The sequence below is a fragment of the Pelobates fuscus genome, chromosome 12 (assembly GCF_036172605.1).
Source record: "Pelobates fuscus isolate aPelFus1 chromosome 12, aPelFus1.pri, whole genome shotgun sequence".
Taxonomy (NCBI): Eukaryota; Metazoa; Chordata; class Amphibia; order Anura; family Pelobatidae; genus Pelobates; species Pelobates fuscus.
Window position 1 is genome coordinate 136,068,017 of NC_086328.1, and position 27,861 is coordinate 136,095,877.

At 40.2% G+C, this 27,861-nt stretch overlaps 1 protein-coding gene across 1 annotated transcript in view; it reads left to right on the forward strand.

The window, feature by feature from the left end:
* The window catches only part of LOC134579005 (ras-related and estrogen-regulated growth inhibitor-like), a 68,030-nt gene that overhangs the window by 10,961 nt on the left and 29,208 nt on the right, over positions 1-27,861 (forward strand). Inside the window, exon 2 of the mRNA XM_063438142.1 lies at positions 16,534-16,590. Within this exon, the coding sequence (XP_063294212.1) occupies positions 16,534-16,590 (57 nt within the window). The remainder of the gene's footprint in view (positions 1-16,533; positions 16,591-27,861) is intronic.

Consider the following 27,861-nt stretch of genomic DNA (forward strand, 5'->3'; position numbering starts at 1 on the left):
CATCAGAGTGCCTAATAGGAATTACAATAAAAACCTGGCCAATGAAAATGGACAAACAGCTTCACAAATTGCTTTGCAGGTAGTTTTTGCTCAGCAGTACTGTTATTGTGGAAACCATGTACGAGAAGATCCAAAATGCTGGGAAGGTTCCCTCCGGACAAAACATACCGCAATCCTGTTGATTATTTTAGCCAATGCGTAGGCTTTGATAGGGCTGGTGTACCTTCAAAAGTGGAATAAAAGATATCACAAGAAGGTTACACAAATATTTGGCTTGGTACAGACTGTTATTGGTGACTATTCATGTGGGTCATAAACATCTCCACATATTCTTAGTTTTAACAAAGTATCAGTCTGGATCCATGGAACCTGGTAGAAATATACACTTATCTCAATAGATGTGACCATTATAACACTTAGGGTTATTCACTTAACTAGGAATTGTGGTCAGCTGAAAAGGAGGAGAGGTCAATTTAGTCAAAATAGCCAAATGCGAAAAATGGTCAATATGAGTTATTCACACAACGGCTACTTCACCTTAACATTTGCAATTTAGACATCTCTTTGAGTTTCACATTTCTCATGTCCTGTTTCACAATATAGATAATCAATTTTCTGTTTCACTTGTTACTGAAGTTTAAATCAACTTGGAAAAAAGAATGAAATATTGATTTTGATTAGCATTTATGTTATTGTTCTTGTGTCATTACAGTGCATAGCTCCTCGCTGATAACCAAACGTTATCTGTCAAGGTTACTAAAGGAGAAATGCTTGTAACAAAAATAGCCGTGTCTGCAAATCCTGTTTATTTGTGAAGACATGACACACATACATACACATATTTTGTACTGAAACATGATCTGCTTGTGTTGTAGCAATTCTGCTGGTATACCAACTGCTAAATCAACAGATTTAATTTAATCAAACCACAATGCGTTTTGGGGATTACATTTTGATACCTCTTGAGAAACATTCTCTCAAAGAGGGAGAAGGGAGCAGGTTTGGAAGCTGCGGTCCATCTTTCTTGACTATTCTCTGTAGCAGGGGTAGTCAACCTTGTAATTCCTACCACCCACTTCTGTATCTTTGTTAATGGTAAAATTTCCTTACCGCCCACCAGTGCCGCAGTAACTAATTATATAGCGCAAGTGCAAGTTATTTATTTTAGAAAAGAGAATTTAAAAAAAATATGTACTAAAATGTATCTTTTTTTTTCCTTTTTAAAAAAATGTTCTATTCCACTTCTTTTATATGTGTGTGAACAGTGCTGTGTGTGTAAAGGGTGCTGTATGTGTGTGAAGGTTGCTGTATGTGTGTGAAGGGTGCTGTGTGTGTGAGTAAAGCAGTGTGTGTCAGGGTGTCTGTGTGTGTAAGGTGCAGTGTGTGTGTGAGAGGTGATGTGTGTGTTAGAGGTAATGTGTATGTATGAAGGGTGGAGTGTGTGAGGGGTGGAGTGTGTGTGTGTGTGAGGGTGGAGTGCGTGTGAGTTGGCATTGGGTGTAGGGGCAATGTGTGTGAGGGGGCAGTGTGTGTGTGAGGAGTACAGTGAGTATCAGGGGGGCAAAGGTTGTGACGGGGCAGTGTGTGTGGGTGGGGTGTAGTGTGTGAGGGTGTAGTGTGTTTGAGGGGGCAGTATGTGTGAGGGGGCAGTCTGTGTTTGTGTGTTACGGGCATATTGTGTGTGAGGGGGAAGTGTGTGTAGGGTGCATAGGGTCTATGCTGTGTGTAGGTGGGTGTGAATCTACCTTCTTACCTTTTACCAGGGAGGGGGGACATAGTGCTGCAAGCCCTGGTGGTCCAGTGGTGGCATGTTCACTTTAGCCTGCAGCTCCTCCAGCTGCAGGCTGACTCTCCTGTCCTCCTGTGAGCACAGCGCTGTATTTGCCATGGTAACGTAGGAGGAACACAGGGCCTCCCAGGCCATTCCCTCCCTCTACTAGCAATAAGTCCCAGCGGGCCAGTGAGGGAGATCTTTGATGGGCTGGCAGGGAAGATGAAAGGATCTCCCCTGCCTGCCTTGGCCCATGGCCATCAAGGCCCACAAGGTGTTTTTTGCAGAACCCACCACCTGAAATCCCAAACCGCCCACCAGTGGGACCAGGTTGAGTACCCCTGCTCTATAGTATAAGGGATATATAGTCTCAAGTACATTGTGAATGAATGAATGGCAAGTGCTTCAGGTACAATAGATTTTGCTCCAGCTGTTCTGTCTTAGAGTCACATGAATGAGTCCCCTATCACTCTTCATTACTTGATAAAATCATTTGATAACATTAACACCTATATGCACTAGAAATAAACTAGTAGAAGCCAATTTTTCTTCCTATAAATTAATATACAATACGTTGATATTATTGTGCAGGTGAATAAATATACATAAGAGATGCCAATTTTCTAAAGTCCCGTTAGTGCTCAATGAATTACTTAATATATACTGCATTATCTAAACCAGAGGTCAGCAACCTAGGGCACACGTGCCATGCTTGACGTGTGAGGAGCCTTGGCATGGAATGCAGGCTGCCAGACTCAAACAGACTGGCTGGGGAGATCACCAGATGTTCCTCGTAGCTTGCTCAACAAGGGTGATAGTGGGACCAAGAATCACTCCCTCCCCAAACCTGCCTGATTGTGCATCAAATGTCTGCTAGTTTGGACCAAGTGGAATGTGACTGTGAAGTTGTGTGCATATAGCAGTGTGTGTCTAGCAGTATGTTTGTGTGAGAAAAGTGTGATTTAGCATGTGTGTAACATTATGTGAGGTGGTGTGTCATTGTGTGTATGCCTGGCTTTGTGAATTGGAATGAGTATATATTGGGGCAGTGTGTGTGTCTGTCAGCATGTATTGGTGTCTGTGTGTATATCCCATGAGTGATGAATGATGCTAAAACAGCCTCCACCACACATAAATACTAAAAAGACCCCGCACACAGATTTACAGGCAGCCCTGCCTAAACAACACAACTGCCAGCCCACAATGACACACACAACAAAAAAAGAGCCCCTCCACCCATATACACAACAATACACACATTATGACATGCAGACAACACATACTACATACAACCCTCACAAGCAAGCAATACCCCATACACAGCCCACATACATAACACACAATGCCACAAACTGCTCACTCACATATGCACAACAGCACAAACAGCCCACATATACGCACACATAACACAAGCTGGATAATGTCATAACCATACATAAACAGAATATATCAATAAACACCAATTCAAAATTAAAATAGGACGGGCACGCCACCGCACTTCAGACTTGTTTTAGCACAGATAACCCTAATCTAGTTACCATTTAGTATGCAGACAATGTCACGTCAGGTTTTATTTTATGTACATACAATATATATTATGTATTTAACACTGTGTATAGGTATTTAAATTACATTCTCCCAGGTGAGTAACACTGGAGGCAGCAAGCCCATTCATTGTTTTCCTATTACATTTACAATATTTAATTTTGCTTTATGAATGTTTGTCATGACATATCTGCTATGCTGGAATCCAGAATGTCTGTTGGAATCTTGATAGTTTTGTCATTGAAGAATGTATCCTGCAACATTACTTTATACTATTCCCATTGGCCTGGCTGCATTCATGTTATGTATTAATGCAATGGTGCAATAGCTGCTACAAAGGTAGGAGTGAGTAACAATCTCACAGGTATCCTACTATCTCAGTCATGGATTTCACTTGTTTGGAAATAGTGATTTGATTAACCATTTACAACCTGGAGTTTAATACATCTGAGATTAAACTGACTTTCATTGTGTATGAAGCAATCTGGGACTTTCATTGTGCATGGACCAATCTGGGACTTTCATTGTGTATGGACCAATCTGGGACTTTCATTGTGTATGGACCAATCTGGGACTTTCATTGTGCATTGACCAATCTGGGACTTTCATTGTTCATGGACCAATCTGGGACTTTCATTATGCATGGACCAATCTGGGACTACCATTGTGCATGGACCAATCTGGGACTTTCGTTGTGTATGGACCAATCTGGGACTTTCATTATGCATGGACCAATCTGGGACTTTCATTGTGCATGGACCAATCTGGGACTTTCATTGTGCATGGACCAATCTGGGACTTTCATTGTGTATGAAGCAATCTGGGACTTTCATTGTGCATGCACCAATCTGAGACTATCGTTGTGTATGGACCAATCTGGGACTTTCATTGTGTATGGACCAATCTGGGACTTTCATTATGCATGGACCAATCTGGGACTTTCATTATGCATGGACCAATCTGGGACTTTCATTGTGCATGGACCAATCTGGGACTTTCATTGTGCATGGACCAATCTGGGACTTTCATTGTGTATGGACCAATCTGGGACTTTCATTGTGTATGAAGCAATCTGGGACTTTCATTGTGCATGGACCAATCTGGGACTTTCATTGTGCATTGACCAATCTGGGACTTTCATTGTGTATGGACCAATCTGGGACTTTCATTGTGTATGAAGCAATCTGGGACTTTCATTGTGCATGCACCAATCTGGGACTTTCATTGTGCATTGACCAATCTGGTGGGACTTCTTATTGTGTATGGACCAATCTGGGACTTTCATTGTGCATGGACCAATCTGGGACTTTCATTATGCATGGACCAATCTGGGACTACCATTGTGCATGGACCAATCTGGGACTTTCATTGTGTATGGACCAATCTGGGACTTTCATTATGCATGGACCAATCTGGGACTTTCATTATGCATGGACCAATCTGGGGCTTTCATTGTCCATGGACCAATCTGAGACTATCGTTGTGTATGGACCAATCTGGGACTTTCATTGTGTATGGACCAATCTGGGACTTTCATTATGCATGGACCAATCTGGGACTTTCATTGTGCATGGACCAATCTGGGACTTTCATTGTGTATGGACCAATCTGGGACTACCATTGTGCATGGACCAATCTGGGACTTTCATTGTGTATGGACCAATCTGGGACTTTCATTGTGTATGGACCAATCTGGGACTTTCATTATGCATGGACCAATCTGGGACTTTCATTGTGCATGGACCAATCTGGGACTTTCATTGTGCATGGACCAATCTGGGACTTTCATTGTGTATGGACCAATCTGGGACTTTCATTGTGTATGGACCAATCTGGGACTTTCATTATGCATGGACCAATCTGGGACTTTCATTGTGCATGGACCAATCTGGGACTTTCATTGTGCATGCACCAATCTGGGACTTTCATTGTGCATTGACCAATCTGGTGGGACTTCTTATTGTGTATGGACCAATCTGGGACTTTCATTGTGTATGGACCAATCTGGGACTTTCATTGTGTATGGACCAATCTGGGACTTTCATTGTTCATGGACCAATCTGGGACTACCATTGTGCATGGACCAATCTGGGACTTTCATTGTGCATGGACCAATCTGGGACTTTCATTGTGTATGGACCAATCTGGGACTTTCATTGTGTATGAAGCAATCTGGGACTTTCATTGTGCATGCACCAATCTGGGACTTTCATTGTGCATTGACCAATCTGGTGGGACTTCTTATTGTGTATGGACCAATCTGGGACTTTCATTGTGCATGGACCAATCTGGGACTTTCATTATGCATGGACCAATCTGGGACTACCATTGTGCATGGACCAATCTGGGACTTTCATTGTGTATGGACCAATCTGGGACTTTCATTATGCATGGACCAATCTGGGACTTTCATTATGCATGGACCAATCTGGGGCTTTCATTGTCCATGGACCAATCTGAGACTATCGTTGTGTATGGACCAATCTGGGACTTTCATTGTGTATGGACCAATCTGGGACTTTCATTATGCATGGACCAATCTGGGACTTTCATTGTGCATGGACCAATCTGGGACTTTCATTGTTCATGGACCAATCTGGGGCTTTCATTGTTCATGGACCAATCTGGGACTTTCATTGTTCATGGACCAATCTGGGACTACCATTGTGCATGGACCAATCTGGGACTTTCATTATGCATGGACCAATCTGGGACTACCATTGTGCATGGACCAATCTGGGACTTTCGTTGTGCATGGACCAATCTGGGACTTTCATTGTGTATGGACCAATCTGGGACTTTCATTGTTCATGGACCAATCTGGGACTACCATTGTGCATGGACCAATCTGGGACTTTCATTGTCCATGGACCAATCTGAGACTATCGTTGTGTATGGACCAATCTGGGACTTTCATTGTGTATGGACCAATCTGGGACTTTCATTGTGCATGGACCAATCTGGGACTTTCATTGTGCATGGACCAATCTGGGACTTTCATTGTGAATGGACCAATCTGGTAGGACTTTCATTGTGAATTGACCCCATGAAATGAGTGGTGTTTTCTGTGAGACATAGGCCTCTCTGCTACTGAGATTGAGTTGAATTTTTCTACACTTTATTATATATAAGAAATATATCTGGAAAATATAAAACCAGTGAGGCCTTTGGCATAAGGTTTATATAAAAGAGACTCAAACTTGGACTGAAATCAACAGCTATCAATCCTGCAATAACATGTAATCAGAATATTTAGACAGTTCAGAATAAATAAAACGCTTGCAAACATCATTGTGACGTTCAACTCAAATTTTCCTATTTAACAAATCGTCCTCCTTCTCACAGAATAAAACTATTTGGTTTCAGAACTTCAGAGAATTTTCTAACACAACCAGTTCCTACAACCATCAGATAAATGTTCTATTTATTGTTCTAGGGGTGAACAACATGCCTCTGCAAGCAAACATAACTCACTCAAGTGCCATGTGAAATTTATTAGTTTTGTGTATTTTTATGAACTATCTGCACTTTTTTCCATTTTACTTTTTGATATGAGGCTCAGATCGAAGAAACCAGCTACAAAAAGACCAGCTGACCAGCCAGGTATTAGTGTCTTCTTTAGGAGTCCTTCTCTCAAACATTTGACCAAAATGGCTTATCTTACCAAGATCAACTGTCTTTCAATAGCAGCTTGATTAGAGAACTGCATGGAACTTTGTCCTTATTACAGTGAGGTCACGATGCCTGCCCCAAAAACTGGAAACAAGTCTTTATGATGTATGATTGATCAGTACGTTAGGCCTCTCTGTATGAAGGGGTGGAAATCAGTGGTAGATTAAAGACTGCCGAAGAGAGTGTTAGAATATTAGAACTTAGGATGGACGCAAAATACTGTTGAAGAATCAGTCAAGCTGCTTTAAATATCACAAATAAACAGTTACATGTTCAGCTTGTGGATGTGATGGAAGATAAACATTGATGGAAGGATATCTATGTACATGGATTACCAGAAATTGATAAGGCCCCAAAATGTCACATTAATTTAGGAGGCTGTTGGCTACTATTTGGCCATTCATGCAGGTTGTGGGGTAATATGTAAAGAGAAAAAAAGAACAAAACAGACGTAGTGCAGATGGTATTTGAAAAAAGGCCAAACACAAAGTAGAATAGGTAGACACACTCACAGTTTTCGGAGCCTGAGGATAAGGTTCTATAACAACGCTGATGTGCTTTTATGGGCAGCACCCCACCTTCTTGGAAAATTGGAACATCTCAAAATAAACAAGACAAGGGATTATGGTGAAGTATATCTAGATGTATCATTGACAATAACCACTATTAGAAATGGACTCTCACCTTATTGAGAGCCCATATGTGCCTTGGCTCTCAGGTGTAAAAGCTTGGTGTCAAATTTTGGGATGCACTCCCCTGTCTGGAACCTGGAACAGGACTGACTACTGAATGGGGTTCAAATTCATTATTTATTCAGCACCAATAATAAAACAAAAAAACAAAAACTATGCATACATTTAAAAACAAGTAAAAATGAACTTATCGGTATGTAGTGCAGTCCTTCAATGCCGATACACGTTTCGCTGGGTAAGCTTCTTCAGTTTGCTGTGATGTCTTCCAGGTTCAGAAATTTATTTAAATATCCATGTTCAATTAATCCATTCCGGTCACATGGTACATGTCCTCCAATCATCTTACCTGACCACCTTGGCCTGTGTTTATTTGCAAGGGTGAGCATATATCTCTGCATACTGGACTCCACATCAGGTAAGACCCTGACACACCCACTGAGCCCAATTTCATGAACATTGGTAATGCAAGTTCCTTAAACAAAAGGAACATAACAAAAGTAAGAATGTTAAGAATCATAATTTCTGTCAGAGCTATTCAGGTTATAACATTTTAATTGATCATTAGGTTGTTATGCAGTCTAAATTATTTGATTACAGAACTGGATACAAATTGAATCTACCCCACATCTATAAGAGGAGCAAACAATGTATTTTATGCGGATAAACATAAGATTCCGTGGCATATATTCCATATTTATACTCGACGGACCACTAAAAATAGCTTAGGATCTTCAGGTGAGGATTTTAGGGATAATGTCAAATTTAGGTAAATATAACCACAAATCCAATCAAAAGTGTAAACATAACATCAGATTATTTGTTTGTGATCTTGTAATAAGCAGAGAAACAGATGATTCATGGCTTGATAACAGCAGATTGTGCTGGCTTGCTGTGGGCAGGCATACTGCAGAGAGCCAAGGAAGAGAAGATTTCTGTTGGTAATTGTTCTAATCAGCTGTCTGGTGGAGAGTGAGATACTTACTGTGTTCTTTGGCAAATCAATATATTTTTTTCATAGAATTTAATACAAACAGTACTGGACTGGTACTATCATGTACTGTCCATTGTGATATTAACCACTGGAGTACTAGGATTGGTTGGACACATTGCAAAGCCAGACGTTGACCATGCAATGGATGCTGAAATGGTTAAACGAAGTTCTGCTACATTTTACAGCAATCGCAACCCAAACACCCCAATAAAATAAATAAATAAAATAAGTGCTGTCTTTGATAGGTAGTTTTTCAGCATAGGATTGATAGTTCATGAAAAACCCAGCTTTCTTGTTAGTGTGTGTGTAAAAAAACAAAACAAAACATATAAATATTTATGTGAGCAAGTGTATTTAGTTATTTATTATTTTTAGGAAAATCTAGATTCTTGAAAATGAAAAATCTTACTCAATTCCTCCATTGTATAAGTATTGTGTTTTATTTTTAGTAACTCGCAGAATGCATCAACATAACAGAAACTTTGAGTCATTTGTCCAATGTTAGTTTGAAAAAGCATGACGGTTGTTTGTAGCAGCTACAAAAAAGTTTTTTTGCAGTTTGGCAAGCTTGGTGAAATGAGCAGAAAATGGTAGTTTTACTAAGTGGGTGTTGGTATTTGTTTACTGGTAAAATGGAAAGAGGTCTATGGAAATTGGTAACTCAGGTTAGAAGTTAGTTCATTATACAGGTCCAATCATTTAGCAAGGTTTTATGTCTAAGGTAGGAAGCCTTCGTATAGCTAGTTCAGTCCAATGATAAAAAAATAAAAACAATACAAGAGAAAGAGATAAACAAGCAGTTCTTAACCAGTGTGAGTTCAGAGTCAAATAATCAAACTAGAGGGGAGACATTGAAAAATGTCCTTTAAAAATGGAAGAGTCCGTTATTGATAATACACCTTGGAGGGTATTCAGAATGGGAGCAAGGGAGAGTGGTCATGATACAAATCAGAGACAACATGGGTTTACTTCAGGGAGATCATGCCAAACTAATCTTATTGATTTTTTTGATTGGGTAACTAAAATAATAGATCAGGGTGGTGCAGTAGACATTGCTTACCTAGATTTCAGTAAGGCTTTTGACACTGTTGCACATAGAAGGTTCATCAATAAACTAAAACAACCAACGAAAATGTACCTTATACACACACAATATATATACAAGGATACTTATCAAATGTAGATGAATACAGCCTCCCGCAGATCGCTCCCAGCTAGCGATCAGCTTGACCACAAGAATATGCAAAACACAACGAGGGAACCGGCTGTTGGTCTAAATAAGAATGAATAAAGAAAATATAGTGTAACACAGTTTACAATATAAACACTGCGCAATATGAAATGCACTCACAGGATTTTGGACAATTCAAGCATGTATGGTGCCTCCCCTAAAGATATGGGGGGCCTGGGGAGATCCCCTGGATATTTCCACTCCAGCACAGGACTCCGGGTGAAGTTTTGAAAAAGCGGCTTTAATTCAATATTAAAAAATAAAGATAAAATAAATATAAACAAGGTCCTACGCGTTTCGTCCCTTTTACAAAATAGGGACTTCCTCAGGGACCACAATATTAAAATACAGTTGATACAATACAATCAAAAAACAGCCTAACAAATCCCCACTGAAAGTCCTTTAAATAGGGCCAATCCCTAGATGTAATTCTGTCACATGTGCCTCTCAGTCCCTCCTCATTGGTCCTGTGTTGATGAAGTTCATCTGTTGATGATCATAATCCTAAGTATTCACAGCTGATCTCGACCTCTTGAATGATCGGCAATTTCATGCGTTCCAAAAAACCGGAAGTGCCGTGCGTTCCAACTGCACTCATTAAACCGGAAGTGGTGTATAACCAGAAGTGGCATGCGTTTCAACCTCGTTTTTGCGTTCCATTTGTAATCTGTAATGTCTGGCCATAAAAATACATGTGAATACTCCCACTCCACAACTCCATCCCCACTAACAATGTATTTCCCATATAGTACATAAAAAATTTACACTACACCATTTGTACAATATCCACCAAATCATTGTATTTAATCCACTTCAATATACAATATTTAATAATATGATTCTTATATTATCATGTAATCTGTCCCCTAATTTTAGTGAGTTTACTATTTATATATCTAGTTTGTATAACAAATTACAATAAATTTCAATACATTTGTTAACATCATTTGTGTCAATCTTTCTTTAATAATAATAACTTATTATAACTTTATTTTTTTTATTTATTTTTTTGGTGATTGTGTGTTAGAATAAGGATCTTTCAACCTCAATCAATCTGATAAAATTAATACTAAACTACTAATAATACGAATTTCTAAAAAGTTCAAAGATATAATACAAATGGTGAAATGCAATAATAGAAAACACACTAGATCCACATCTGCATTCAATCCTCCTGGCTCCAATGTCTACAGTCTGTGGATCCAGTAAGTCTCACGTTGTGATATTTTTTTTACTCTATCACCCCCTCTCCAATCCATTAATACCCTTTCAATGCCAGTGCACCTAAAACTAGTGAAGGAAAATAGTGGACAATAATTACAATGAACTGGAATAGAATGGGTAGCTAAATTCTTTTTAATATTATTAATGTGTTCCATAAAACAAACTTTCAAGACCCTCTTGGTTCTACCAACATATTGTTTGCCGCACGGACATTGCAGTAGATAAACTACATAGTCCGTGCGGCAATTTATCTCGGTCTTAATATGGAAAACCTCCCCTGTAATAAAACTAGAAAATGTATCTGTTCTTTCTATGTTAACAGTGTGACAAGCTTTACAAGAATTACAACCCCTGAAAGAACTACCTTTTTCCCTTTCTTTAGCCTTCAAAATAACCTGACCATGTGCCAAATCCTCTAATCCTCCGTTCAATAAACTGCAATCTTTGAGTTTGGATTCCAATATTGTTGAATGGGTAAGGCAGTGGCTGAGTGACAGGCAACAGAGGGTTGTAGTCAATGGAGTATATTCGAAGCTTGGGCTTGTCACCAGTGGGGTACCTCAGGGATCTGTACTTGGACCCATTCTCTTTAATATTTGTATTAGTGATATTGCAGAAGGTTGATGGTAAGGTATATCTTTTTGCTGATGATACTAATATATGTAACAGGGTTGATGTTCCAGGAGGGATAAGCCAGATGGCAAATGATTTGGGTAAACAAGAAAAATGTTCAGAGTTGTGGCAACTGACATTTAATGTGGATAAGTGCAAGATAATGCATATTGGACGTAAAAACCCAAACAGAGTACAGAATATTTGGTAGAGTCCTAACCTCAACATCTGAAGAAAGGGATTTAGGGGTGATTATTTCTGAGGACTTAAAGGTAGGCAGACAATGTAATAGAGCAGCAGGAAATGCTAGCAGAATGCTTGGTTGTATAGGGAGAGGTATTAGCAGTAGAAAGAGGGAAGTGCTCATGCCATTGTACAGAACACTGGTGAGACCTCACTTGGAGTATTGTACGCAGTACTGAAGACCGTATCTTCAGAAGGATATTGATACCTTAGAGAGAGTTCAGAGAAGGGCTACTAAACTGGTTCATGGATTGCAGGATAAAACTTACCAGGAAAGGTTAAAGGATCTTGACATGTATAGCTTGGAGGAAAGACGAGACAGGGGGGATATGATAGAAACATTTAAATACATAAAGGGAATCAACACAGTAAAGGAGGAGACTATATTTAAAAGAAGAAACTACCACAACAAGAGGACATAGTCTTAAATTAGAGGGCCAAAGGTTTAAAAATAATATCAGGAAGTATTACTTTACTGAGAGGGTAGTGGATGCATGGAACAGCCTTCCAGCTTGTCAAGCCCTGTTCCTGCTGCAGGTCATTTCTGGCTATGGCTTCTGTTCATGTTTCCCTCATGTCTTGTGTACATGTTCTGATTTCTATCCTTCTCTGGTTCTGGGTTCTACTAGTTTTGTCTTGTTTTCTTCTTTGATGCCTGTTCTAGTCTTGCCTTGTTTCTAGTACTGGATACATTCCGGCTGCAGAGCCCCCCTATCCAGATCCTGGGAGGTCTGCATATTTTCTCCTAGTTCCTGGGATCCGCAAAGTGGCATCAGGGCCCTGGTATGTAGCCGCACAAACCCTGGTGCACAACACCAGGGGGCATGTGGTTACCCTGCACCAGGTCCTGATAGTTCATTTCCACGAGGTTGACTCCGATCATCATCAGACACACAAGGGTACCGCCACTTGTGACACAGCTGAAGTGGAAGAGGTTAACATAGTAAAGGAGTTTAAACATGTGTGGGATAGGCATAAGGCCAGGGACTAATAAAGGTAGTTAGAAAATTGGGCAGACTAGATGGGACGGATGGATCTTATCTGCCGTCACATTCTATGTTTCTCTGTTTAAATCCAAGATCAAGTAACTGGAATAGCAGAGAAGTACAAAAAGGAAAAAATACAGGGTCCAAGTCTGAAAATCTATTACTCAAAATCTGTGAAGCCAAAGTTCTGCCCAACAATGGACAGAACATACTGTCCATAGTCAGTTTGAGTCCTTGTTGATTTAGGGGTAGACAGGTTCTGCGAGGTTCTCATTGTGCTGCCATCTTTTTACTTCTCCTTCTTTGACGGTTTAACATGCTTACGTTTTGTAGGTCGCCTCAATGAAATATCTCCATAGACAGTATTTTTAATGGAAAGTCTGACTTTTGGAGACTTTTTTTTCCATCAGGGTACCCTTTCTCAATTTAGCTTTGGTGAACCTAAAATAAGAGCAAGTACCCTGGTGGAAAATAAACTTTAAGGGAATTGCTTTATGTTGGCCAATACCATTGTGATAAATTATGAACCCGTCTCTTTGGGTCCTGGTCGTGTGGCCAATGTGGGAATTTGCCCGGCTATCTTTTAGATAAGACTGACCCTCTATCCTCCAGACATCAAGCATAGGGGCATAATAATTGTGATTAAAGCTTGTCACAGCATTGGACATCTGGAAAAAAAAGGAAGGGGTACTTGTTCGTTCCTCCATCACATCTTTTTGGGTAAAATTGCAAAAAGACAAAATATGTGAAGAAGGGAACAAATCAACCGGTGGAGTAAAGGTAAAACAACCTAGGGAAGTGCTAAAAACATGACATTTTGGGAAAATGCTCTGTAGGGAGAAACACATTTTCATAAGAGTCTCCGAGAGTTTAGCAGAGTTTTAAACTGCTCCTAACTCCTTCTCTGCACAAAGGAATTGTTCGTTCTCCATAGTCACAAGAGTACCTTTCATTCCTCTCATCGAATCTCTGGCCTCTTATCCACTTATCTCACTAAATTGTCAGATTAACTCACTTAATGAACAACATCATTAGCGGTTTCAGCATACTCCTTATTAATTGCTACTATTACCGATGCACTTGTCAGATCTTATTTTCCCTTTTTTTGATCTCCATTGCGATGGGATTTCCTTGATGTCAGGAAGTGTTTAATGCCCCTAAATGTTTTTTGCTGTACTTTTACTTTTTAGTTGTCTTCACTCGTTCGGTGAGCAATTGAAATGATGTAAGGAAAGTATTTCCATATTAATTCAACTAGCACGTAACCTTTTGAAGCACAGCTATAATAATGTGATATCACTGCGTAACAACATTCAACGTTCCATTTGTGAGCAGAGACAGCACAGTCTATTTTACATTTAATGCGAGCTGTGTTAAATAGAAATATAAGCCAAGATAGAAAGAAACAATCTGGAAATTAGTTATTAGGAATCATTTGGCACTTTAATAACTCCAGCGTCCGACAAGCATGTAGTGACACTGTGTGTCATTCTTGTGTTACTTCTGATGCCCACAGCTCTCAGTGTACTGACTGCGAGCATCATTCCATTGTCAAGACGAGGACCGCTCCTATTGCGACTCCATTTCAACATCCCGATGACTGTGTTATTTTATGACATCACTGTCACCTGTGCACATTATGATGTCATTATTAACACAGGCCAATAGTATACAGCCTAGGGCTACATAAGGCTACAGTGACTGACCACTACTCTTTCCCCTTTCGTGGTCTCTCTTACTTGAGAGTGCTTTTTGACTTGTGGTATTTGATATGGTTTTTGACTCGGCTCGACTGCTTACCTTTGGAATCCCTGACCTTAATAAAAGTTCTATCTATTCCTTGACTTTGGCCCGTCCTTGATTAGTCTTGTCTGCTTGCAGGTCATGATTGTGATCCTAGTCTGTTTTGGATCGCAGTGATGAGGTGGACCTATCAGAACATAGTAACCGTATTTAAGGCTTGTTTTAGCCCCCATTCATTGTCCTGTCCTGGTTTCTGTTAGATCCTCGTTTAGTGTTCATAGTGATTCTCTTGCGATTTCCTGTGTTTGACCCCGGCTTTGTATTTGACTTGTGATTTCTGATATCCTGACCCCGGCTACGTATTTGACTTGTGATTTCTGGTATCCTGACCCCGGCTTTGTCTTGACTCTGAGTATTCCTGTGGTTGATTTATTCTTGACCGACCATTCTAATGCTCGGTAATAGGTCTTTCGGATCCACATTTTGTGGTTTCTTCTTTCTGCATGTCGGGTAACGACTCCCGTGACAGCTTTTGCATGAGCAGGCTAGGAGTTCATCTGTGGTTTTGGATAAATGCGTGCATTTGACTGGTGAAGTGTATTATTTGGCTCTTTTTTGTTGTTTAATCAAGTTCTTTATAGTGTGAATTTAAATGCCAGAGGAGTCATAAATTAAAAATATATCAAGGTGTAAAAGGGATTATTGGAATATCTGTTATCTATTTTTTTATTTTATTTTTAACAAAGACATTTTATTAATTTACAGGGTTATTTTTGAAAGTAAGATCTGTTGCGAATTCAAAGTGAATGCCAAGAAAGGTCTATCGGAAAGAGTTTCCAAACGCTTTGCATTCAGCTATTTTGGTCTCAGATTTGAAATGTACTTTACATTTATGTTGGCTTCTCAATAATTCTCACTTTATTGAATAATCCTGTTTGTTTTATCATGTTACTCGTCCACCTCTCTTTTGTCATCTCCTTCCTCTTTCATCTCTTTTTCTTTTTCAATTTATCTTTTCCTCTTTCCCTACTTTTGAGATCAGTCTCCTTTTAAGTTGCTTTTCCCACCTCCCATGTCTCTTCAATGACCCATCATTTCCCATTGGTTTCTAGTTATTGTTTCTATGCTCTTCCAACCCTTCTTTCCCTCTTTCACATTATTTCATGATTTCCCTGTCTATGCCCAGCGGCCAGCTCCCTCTTCCCCATTGGTCCCCATATGCCTTTTGTGCTCTCATCCCTTCTCTCCCTCCACACTACTTATCCACATCTACCCATAACTTAGGTTGATTTAATTATGTCACAAAACAGGCGTGGTATGTTTTCTTTTTCTTTTTACATTTTTTTAAATTTTATTTGGGTCACATCAAATCATCAATGACCAAAGACAATAGTACAGGTTACCAACACATTTTGAAATAAACAGAGACTGGTTTACAAAGCTTTGACGAGTTAATCTGCTTTTAAAGTCTGTATCGTATGTTTCGTCACAGTGTTTATATTGTATCACAAGCATGAAATAGACGTCTTAACATTATTGGAAAACCAAAGAATGGTTTAACTTAGGTTTGATTAATGATGTCACAAAATAGCCACAGGCATCATTCTTTAATAAATTATTTCATTCTGACCCTTACATTAATTAGACATATTTTAAGTATTTTAGTTCTTCAAAGAATGCACTATTGTCTGTTATCTAAATACAAATCTAAGATAGTTCACAAGTTCAAGTTGAGTTACAGTTTGCTCAACCTTTTAATTGTATTTTCTTTAATATCATAATTCTACTAATTAAAAAACGTTCTTTTCTATTTTTCGCTACAGCTCTAACTGTACGATTTATTACAAAACGATTCATCGGGGATTATGATCCAACTCTTGGTAAGTAATACATTTTATGATAATTTATAAAATTGAATAATTTAAACTGTCTCTAGTCATTCAGTAATAATAAATAAACATCACAACAGGAGTAAAATTATACATAATCTGCATTCGGTTCCGTTTCAAGGGATCTAAAATGAGCAAACAGAGACACAAAGAAACATTAAAGTAGCAGATAGTGGACTATCTATATAATATGTTGAATTGTAATGTAGAACAACAGAGCACTTCTCACACCATACCTTGGTGTAAACAACTGTGAGGCCCTTAAAGGAACACTTTAAGTAAAAAAAATGTTTTAAAAAAATGGCAGTTTCAATTGAAAGCCTTATATTTTTAGATAAGCTTTTAAATGATTTAATATTTTTAGATAAACTTTTGAAATGTTTTTGTTTGTTTCTTCAAAATTTTACATTTCTTACAAATGAAATAAAATTATAAAATGTAAATATATATATATATAATCTCAATATATAACAAAAAGCATCATCTATAAAAAATATGAATATTAAAAAAAACTATATTTTTAATATTTAAAAAAAAAAAAAGTGAAATCATTGTAAAAGTTTATCCAAAAATATTAAATTATTTGAAAACTGGATCTAAAAATATGAAATTGAGGCTGAAATTGTCACTTTTATGAATTCATTCGGAATTAATTATTCAGATAACTAGGGAGGTTTTCTGAGCTAATGGAAGTGACCAGTGGCGTACATACCGTGGTCGCAGGGGTCACAGCTGCGACCAGGCCCATCACTCCAGGGGGCCCGGCCGCCCTGCGGACCCCTGCGACCGGGTACCAGCTGCCACGTTTTGCTGTCCCGGCCCGCGTGTCAAACCGCTGGGTTCGCATGTTAAGAGGTCCATCGGGTGGCCCATGCTGTCAGGGCCACCCGATGGACATGGATTGTCAGGGGGCCCGGTCAGCGCTGGGCGCTTTAACACCCCGACCGGGCCCCCTGTGATGACATCACTGCTGATAGGAAGTGACTCACCAGTTACTCCTCCCAGCATACAGAGAGCCATGCGGGAGGAAGCAGGAAGGAGGGAGTCAAAATGGGAACTCCCATCAGGCTGAGCAAAAGGTAGGAAACATTTTGTGTATGTGTGTGTGTGTGTGTGTGTCTCTGTATGTGTGTTTGTATGTGTGTTTCTGTGTCTCTGTATGTGTGTGTATCTGTATTTGTGTGTGTGTGTCTCTGTATGTGTGTGTGTGTATGTATGTGTATGTATGTGTGTGTCTGTGTCTCTGCATGTTTGTGTGTATCTGTATGTGTGCGTGTGTATCTGTATGTGTGTCTGTATGTTTGTGTGTCTCTGAATGTGTGTTTGTGTGTGTGTATCTGTATGTGTCTGTGTCTCTGCATGTGTTTGTGTGTATCTGTATATGTGTGTGTATGTGTGTGTGTCTCTGTATGTGTGTCTGTGTCTCTGTATGTGTGTGTGTGTGTCTCTGTGTGTGTATCTGTATGTATGTGTGTGTGTGTGTCTCTGTATGTGTGTGTCTGTTTTGTGTTTGTGTGTCTGTCTATGTGTGTGTGTCTGTTTTGTGTGTGTCTGTCTGTCTATGTCTGTGTGTGTCTGTCTATGTCTTTGTGTGTCTGTGTCTCTGTATGTATGTATGTATGTGTGTGTCTGTATGTGTGTGTCTGTATCTGTATGTCTGTGTGTCTGTGTGTGTGTGTGCCTGTGTGTGTGTGTGTCTGCGTGTGTGTGTCTGCGTGTGTTTGTCTCTGTATGTATGTGTCTATGTGTGTATGTATGTCTGTGTCTGTCGGGGTGTGTGTTTTTGTGTCTGTATGTATGTATCAGGGTGGCCCACGGTCAGGGGGGTGGGTCCGGGTGGGGGGGAGACGAGGGGAGGGGTTGGCCCACAGATCAGTTTCGCACCGGGGCCCCATGGATTGTGTGTACGCCACTGAAAGTGGCTGACGCATTTCCATAGGAAGCACACAGGTGAACCAAAGCAAGCCCCGATAACACACTTTTTAATGAGCTGACATTTCACCCTTATGATAAAGGTTGTTGAATTGGGGTTGGTGCAGACTGCACACATAGTGACTTCACATATTTCAGAATACCATGTTGCCATGCCATGTAAATTTAAAACAATGGCTTGTTCTTACTAAGCCTAAATTTCTCCAAAGCCTACAGTATACCATTCACATCCACCCATTGTCCATTCAGTCTAAACTCAAGCCATATGCAATTATAATATTATTCTCATGTAAAAATATATGAATATAGCCTTGCTGCTTGTTGGGGTAAAATTATAGAATTTTTATTATTTATCCTTATTTTTGTCTCAGAAATGTATTTTGCACAACATATTCAGCATTTGTAGTATAATGTTACCTTTTTCAACAGTAGGTTCTAGGCTTCCATGCCAACAGGAATAAATGGTTCAGTGTTACCTAGTGTAATACACAGGAAAAAGGGCGTCTGACTAACACTGGGTCGCTCAAACTGGAAGTAAAACCTATAAAAAAAGCGGCAGATTGAACCCTCTGAAGTAGCGTGCAAATACCAGTAGCTGACCTGTGATTATGGCTAAAATATGATGGTGATAGAAAGTGCAATATAAATATAAAATATAAGATGGACTGTGCCTTTAAGAAATGAAAAAAAAAATGGAAATAAAAAATACATATAAGGAAATACAGATATACTTTTAGGAGTAAAAAGGAAGGAATAAAAGGATAAAAATAATGCTAATAAAAAAAGGATACAATTGTGACATAAAAACAAAGATAATAATAGGATTAGGAATAATGAATGATATTATGCAGCAAATAATATGTGCAGTGCAAATATCTCTATCCCTGATCCAAAGCAGGGTAGTTGATACTTGCACCAAATGCTATACTTTATATATTACAAAGATACAGTCAGGATAAAAAAAAACATATGTAATGTAGCAATACAGTATAGAAAACTGTTTGCTATAGTAATACAAACAGTGTATCACCAAAAATGGAAAGCAATGGTACAAACTGGATGTAAATTACAAAAAACAGTTTATTAATTAAAAGTTAAAAATATAAATCAGGAACAGTTCAAACAGTTATTACCAGTCTTATGAGGGGCAGTAATATACAAGGCCCTTCGAATTTGGCTGGGATTGATGTGGATTGCCTTGACAGACTTGCGCTTGAAATCCAGCCGCCGGTAAGGACGGTGTGATTCTGTGTGTGCGTCCCAACAAGGATCTCTCCGGGAGACGTGCACTGCAGACAGCTCGACTCTACTAGTGCGCCAATGGTCCTGTGTGGATACGGACCTCTGCTGGTGTGTACTCTGTATGCTGGATCTGGGTCCTGATGATTCAGTGTTCCATGCCAACAGCAATAATATAGGGCTAATAATCCCGAATCCATCTACCATTCGAGTGCAATGGTAGCACATTCGTGTTCTTGCCATTCAACCATGTACATTGTGATACACTCACTGAGTCAGACTCAATATTGACTGACCGAGGCACAGGTTTAATTGAAATACTTACTAAAACACACAAAGACAGGAAAATTAATCAAATTAATATCTCTTAAAAACTGGTTTTGTTGTCCTTTAAAATAACAACAGCATGCATTACCAAGGCAACGGGTTTCTTTACCATGTGTCTGGACATTTGGTCATTGCATGCAGTCATTTTCCACTTGAATTGTACAAGCTACTTCTTGCCAGTTTAAATTATCAGTTGATTTCTCTACGAGAAGCCCCCGTAACATAGCCCCCCTTTCATACAAATCTTATGTTATTAAAGAATTGATCCTGCATTACATTTATCTTGGTTACCTGAATAGAGGTTTTGATAAAATAAATAATTTAGAATGCTTTTTTTTTATTTGTTTAATAAGTGAAATTTGTTTCCTTCAGGAATTTTTTTTTATTAAAAAAATGATTAAAATGATCTCTGTGCTTTTTTTAAATTGTACTTTCTGCCTAATTTTCGGGCTCTTTATACGCTTGCACACCCCAGACTGGCATTCACTGATAGCAGCCATGAAGAATGCTTCTTTTATTCAGCCATTGTGATGGTGTGAAGGTGGTGTAATAAAATGTCATACGCTAATGAATGTATCTCCTAGTAATGTGCTAGATACAGGAGGCATAAGCTGCAATATACTACCAGCGGATCTATGACTTTATTCAATGACATGGGGACATGAGGTGATAATGATTGTAGGTGACAAAAACACCAAATATAAATATCAGGCAAAAACTCACACAAGGCAAGGTTGTAAGAAGTCCAGCAACAACATTCAAATGCCAAAAAAACCCAAAAAACAGTGAATAGTGCTGATGTCTCCTTTTATATAGTAGAAAATAATAATTACATCCTTCCTTTTCCCAGCGTAGTTTAAAATCATTTTGTTAAACGTGATAAAATGTTGTAAAACACAAAGCGAGTAGATTACCATATTATATTTGGCATGTACTAATTAAAGCTTGGTTACATTTTATATCCTGTTACCAGTAGAGTTCTATAAACTGAAATTGACACAAAGTAACGTTATATTGCACATTATTTAGCACTGATGGCTAATTTTTAATTAAATCTTAACGTTTATGACTTTTTCCATTGCACACAAAGCGTAGGAGGAGTGCACACTACACTAGCCGCTATCAAGAATCACTCAACTCAAATGTGTAGACTCACTTACTGTGAGTTCTTAGTTCTTCAACAAGGTCTATAGGTACATACTAATGCATGTAGCTGTAAAAATAACTTTGCAATGGATTGTATAGCAGGTACGATAAATACGTTGTACCATACATTCTAAGATACAAGTCACACTGAGGTGGCCAACCCAACTCAAGGCCTGTACAGTCACCAGAACCGCTAGAAATGCAGATTACTTCAGCGGGTTTGTTGATAAGATTTACATGAATTGGGCACCAGGAGAGCTGATGAAATTGGGTGGAAGTACAATAAAGAGAGGTGAGAACAGAAAAGAAAGAGTGATACAACTATAGATAAACAAACCATCATTGAGATTGATGCTCTCAGGTCTTTGAGGAGCATTAATCCCAAATGCACGCTCCAATGTGCTCTCCATTCTAAGTTAGATGTTAAGCCTAGGATCCCATGACTGAGCAACTTCTTCATACGGGGAAGAGCAGTGAAACAAACTCCTGAACTCAGCTACTCACTACCCCTAAACCATGTCTAATTGTGCAGGAAGGGTCTTTCCAGCTAAACATTGATATGAGACCTTTACATAAACTTAGGAGGTCAACAATGTATAAACAAAGTATTTTTCTATCAAATTAACAAACCATTGTTGCAGCCACTACTGAGATGACCCGGCCGTTGCCAAGCTTGAAACCCAGATATGAACATGTATGCGAATAATACATAATATTTAAGCAATTGCAGCATCTCATTTAATTAGCAAAAATGCTAAAATTTTAGAGAAACTGATTGAACCCACTGAGAAAAGCAGATGGCTTGGGATATCTTAGATGACTCACACACTAAGAAGTCCCACGGTGTATGTACTGTCACTGATCCTGCTGAATAATGTACATACGCAAAACAAAAACATTATAATTTGAGCATTATAGACTGATTTTTAAATCATAAAACATAGAGCTCTGGTTAAGCTCTTTCCTGTTGGTACAAGTTAACCTTAGGCTAGCACTGGCGCATCGTGTGATGCACTCGCTTTTTACTTTTTTGTGTCACCCCCAAATTTGTGACTGTTTAACTGAATTCAGGACAGATGGGGATTATATTACTAATTTTTTTGTAATTTTTTTTTAATTCTTTATTTTTGTAGTGCATAAGCTTTAACAGTCGGTTGAGAGGTACCCCAAAGGCAGTCCTCCAACGCATTATAGACAGTTTAACAGAGAGGTACATGAGATAGCTAGCACAAATTTTATATTTAAAGGTAGGTAAGTATTAACATGGTATGAAACATGCTTAGGTAACATTATACTGGGTATCGTTGTTCAGTTGTTTGAGTGCATGTCCACTGTGTATGAATAGAGTTAAGCGAGATGCTATACTTGGGCGCTAGTGTGTAAACATGCTAGTTCTAAACAAAATTCTTTAAGAGTATGTTAAGTGGAAAACAATAAAAGGTTTCATGGCCGAGTCTTGCTTGGTATAGTGAATAGCCTCGCCATGTATCTGGCCATATGAGTATGATGCTGCGTAAAAGCTAAGTGAAGGCTAGCTAGGCGTTAGGTTATGGGCCACTGGGGGTTAATTTAAGCTAGAGTAACCTGCTTCTATGTGCTGACATTGATAGGGGGATTTGCATAAAACAGGCTAGTATAGTCTTCAGTCTATGGCTAGATGGGCCAAACTGCGAGTTATGCATGAGGGGGAAGCCACGTGTATAGGCAGTGTGCCTGAGAGTGCACTCTATTGGGTAGGGAGTGATACATGAGGGGTTAACCTGCTGTGCTGTTCATATGGGCTTGAGCCCTCAGGGGTGCTGAGTAAGGGCGTGCTAACTGGCTGGCTATTTATAAGCTATGCCTTCAGTTATAAAAAATAAAAGTAAGAAAGATAAACAAGAAACGCATAACAGTTAGTTTAGCAGGAGCCATGGGTAGTGATTGTAGTCGTCTTCCCCTGGGGTAGTTGGAAGAGTCTTCCTCCTGGCTTGGCTTCATCCAATGCCCCTTCTGGAGGGCCTCTGGTGACTTGGGCATAAGTCACACCCTAAGTGAGCTTGCTCTCCATCTTGTCGGGTGCAGCGTGTGTCCTATGTGCGTTGCTGGCTCAAGGCTCTTTAGCTATAAAGGATCTGAGGTGAGGGTGCTCTACGGCTGGGGCTAAGGGTGGTCTTGACAGTGTGAGGGCTATACTTGCTATTAGTCTTCTAGTGCCCAGTTTAATATGTCGTAAGAGGTCCGACCAAACAAGGAACATAAAATGTAAAACAGTACCGAACAGAAAATGTGAAACAGTAACGGGAGGCAATCAGGAAAGCGTCCCAATCATGATCAGTCCCTATCAGGGAACCTTACAGGGCTTCATGTGCTTGCTGTAGCATATGGTTCCGCTGTGGGTCTTCGTGGGGTGAACAGAGTGTCCCTGCTTGGGTCCCAGTTGTGCGAGGGTCTGTTAGTGGGTTGCGGCTGCGGCTGTGTTAGGTAGTCCTGTGGGAGTCCTAGGTCCCTTAAGAGTGCGGCTGCATCTCTCAGGTGTAAGTAGTCTCTCCGTGTGTCACTTGGAGCGTGCGGGGTGAACGCCAGCGGTATCCAATGTTGCGCTGTTGGAGCAATAAGGTGAGGGGCCTGAGTGACTGCCGCCAGGCCATTGTGCTGCCTGATAGGTCACTGTAGATTTCTAGGGCCATATTTTTGAAGCTGTAGTTTGGCTTACCCCTGAGTGCCTTCAGGACTGCCGTCTTGTCTGCTCCATTCCGGAATTGAATGATCAGGTCACTCGTTGCGGTTGTCGGGGCTTTGGCCGGTTTAGGGATACGAAAAAGACTGTCCAGGGAAGTTGCTTTGGCCTGTTTTGGCGGCAGCAAGTCTCCCATCATTCTCCTGATTAAGTGCGGCAACTCCGTTTCGGGAACCGCGTCGGGTACCCCCCTGATTTTTAAGTTGTTCCTTCGGTGTAGGTCTTCTTGGGCCGCAAAGCGGTGTTCATGGGCGTGATTCTGCCGTTGGAGGTCCTGTACCGCCTGCTCCAGCGCCTGTATCCGCTGGGAGTCCTGGTGAGCAGTTACTTCTATGTTCCCGATGCGGTCTGTCAGGACCTGCAGACCCCCTCTTATCGTGGCAATGTCAGCTTGTAGGGTGGTCTGTAGTTCCGCAAGGAGCCCCTTCAGGACCGATATTGTGACTGGGGATGTGTCCGGTTCTGTCTGTTTTGGCAGGGGTTTTGCCGGTGTGTGCAAGAAAGTCTCGTCCTCCTCTGAGGCCAGGTCGTCCGAGAGATCGGAACAGCGCCATAATTCGCCGATGTTCATCCCTAGGTTGGGACGGTCCGATTTGGATTTTTTTTTCTTACGTCCCATTGTGGTTAAATATAAGCCTTGGTAGCTAGGCTCCGCCATATTACTAATTTTAAACATTTTTCCCATTCAGCTATTTTTGCAAGTACGTTTCCATTTCTGCAGCACTGACAGTCTACTGAATAAACCCCTAAATCCACTGGTGGCAAGCCTGTGCTGGCAATCTCTGGTGCTCAAGCTGCTCTGGTAATAGTCCTCACCAAGTTCCGCAGGAAGAGCCTGGTATTCCCATCATGCATATTTTAAACTGTTCTCATAATGTTTTACAGAAAGCCAGGGCTGTTTTCTGTCTTTCATTTTTTAAGGAGCCTAAGAATTGATATTAAACTTTCTGGATGAATTAATTACACTGTGTCGTGCTTTATGGAAAAATACAAAAGCTCTAAAATTAAGCCGATCATTTTAAATTAAACTACTAAGATTAATTTAACACATTCATCACAAAAACCTATTTCATTTTAAATTTTTCTGTAGACTAAACCGGATTGATTAAATAGTTCAGGCAAGAAGTAATTATAGGTTTGTTTGTTTTAAATCATTTGGTGAGATTGAGCAGAGATTTCTTGCTCATCCTTGTGCTAAATTTTTACCTAACCATTTTATCGCCCTGCACTCTATGCTCAGGGCCGCATGGGTGGCCCGGGCCCCCCATTCACATATGCAGTGAATATTGATATATATGATAATATATGATAATGCAAGAACTATGCAAACATTTGGTGGGATTGAGCAACAAAGCATTTGGAGGAATGCTGCCTATGACCCCAAAAACACCATCCCCACTGTCAAACATAGAGGTGGAAACATTATGCTTTGGGGGTGTTTTTCTGCTAAGGGTACAGGACAAAGGGGTGATGGACGGGGTCCATGTACCATCAAATATTGAGTGAGAACCTCCTTCCCTCAGCCAGGGCATTGAAAATGGGTCGTGGATGGGTATTCCTGCATGATAATGCCAAAAACACACAGCCAAGGCAACAAAGGAGTGGCTCAAGAAGAAGCACAGTAAGGTCGTGAAGTGGCCTAGCCAGACTCAAGACCTTAATCCCATAGAAAATCTGTGGAGGAAGCCGAAGGATCGAGTTGCCAAACGTCAGCCTCGAAACCTTAATGACTTGGAGAGGATCTGCGAAGAGGAGTGAGACAAAATCCCTCCTGAGATGTGTACAAACCTGGTGGCCAACTACAGGAAACATCTGACCTCTGTGAAAGGGTTTTGCCACCAAGTACTAAGTCGAAAGGGATCAAATACTTATTTCACTCATTGAAAATTCAAATAAATGTATCACTTTTTTGACGTGTTTTTTTCTAGAATTTTCGTTGTTGTTATTCTGTCTCTCACTGTTAAAATACACCTACCATTAAAATTATAGACTGATCATTTCTTTGTCAGTGGACAAACGTTCAAAATCAACAGGGGATCAAATACTTTTGTATCTAATGTACCTCGGTGGCCAAAAAATAAATGTAATAAATTAACTTTGCACTATCCAAATAAAGTTGTCAAATGATGGATTACAATGATAACCTAAAAATGGTCAGATAACATTTCCCTCGGGACTTGCATCCTATCATTGCCATCCAAGGTGTTAACTTTGAATGGCAATGATAGGCCAGCCTTTGGGTGTCACGACACACACTACTCCATGCATGCTTGCTACTTAGTTCTGGGGATCATATGGTTAAAATAAATAATACATTTGTCTGTGCTGCACTGGAAAAATTATAAAATAAAACCTTAATACCACCAATACTTAACTCTAGTATCACAAGCTGCCACCACCAAGACAAGTGTCATGATACTGGTCGCTCCCGGCGCCGTGTGATCACAGAAATTATGTATTTTCTGAGTTCTGATACACACACTTCTTGGTGCCTTATTATGACATCATGTATAATGTGGATCCCTCTCATTAGTCTCCTTTTATAGAGTCAGCACATGTGTCGCTTTTGATGTTGTGTACAGCTTGGGACATCACCTAGTATAGGGTATATATACATGTTTCCTTGCTACTAGGTGGCCGCCATTCGGCATACGAACACGTGGCGAGAACAAAGGATGGCGGCCATCTTAGAACTCACAAACGCAGTCAGCGGGACTTATGCAGGGATTGCCTGGAACTAATTTCGGCACGGCAACCATGCGAACGCTCGGTCCCCACGGAAGTCCTGGATGAATACGTTCCCCTCCACGAATCAAACTGGCGTTCCGTAGATAGAATCTACCGAATGAGGGGAACATTCACATGTAACCAGCTATGCCATACGAACGGTGGTTTTCGTGTAGTTAGATGCAAACGGAGACCGGCTCTTGCTACTGATTCTATGGAACTCTAGATCGGATACCTCCACATGGCAAGCCGGTCAAACTTCAACACGATGCGACACAGAAACTACCAAACGGAAATTTGTGAAATTTGGATACATGACCACCAGTATCCTCGGCTACCCAGGGATGTTGAAATTATGTTTGTATGTTGTATAAAAAGTACTTTTCTGAAATTGTTAAAAACTGTAAATGTTCCGGCCAGCAGATAATAGAGCTGTGTGTATTGTAAGAACTCAATTATCTAGCCTGGCCCAGAGGAGGAGTTTTATGTTGCATAAACTGTGAGTTCTGTGTGCCAGTAAATCAGTCCTGTTCCAGCATTAAGCTTTGGCTCATGTGTGGATTATTCGGCGATTCCAGGGATATTTCTACTCGTGGAATATTGGGTAGTGATGTCGCGAACCCGGAATTTTCGGTTCGCGAACGGCGAACGCGAACTTCCGCAAATGTTCGCGAACCGGCGAACCGCGCGAACCGCCATTGACTTCAATGGGCAGGCGAATTTTAAAAACAACAGGGACTCTTTCTGGCCACAAAAGTGATGGAAAAGTTGTTTCAAGGGGACTAACACCTGGACTGTGGCATGCCGGAGGGGGATCCATGGCAAAACTCCCATGGAAAATTACACAGTTGATGCAGAGTCTGCTTTTAGTCCATAAAGGGCAGAAATCACCTAACATTGACACCTGTCCTCAAAGCCTGATACACACTGACACAGAGCAGAATAGAGACTGTTCCCCCTACATAGGGTCACTTGGCAGATATGGATTGACACCTGTCCTCAAAACCCCTGATACACACTGACACAGAGCAGAATAGGGACTGTTCCCCCTACATAGGGTCACTTGGCAGATATGGATTGACACCTGTCCTCAAAACCCCTGATACACACTGACACAGAGCAGAATAGAGACTGTTCCCCCTACATAGGGTCACTTGGCAGATATGGATTGC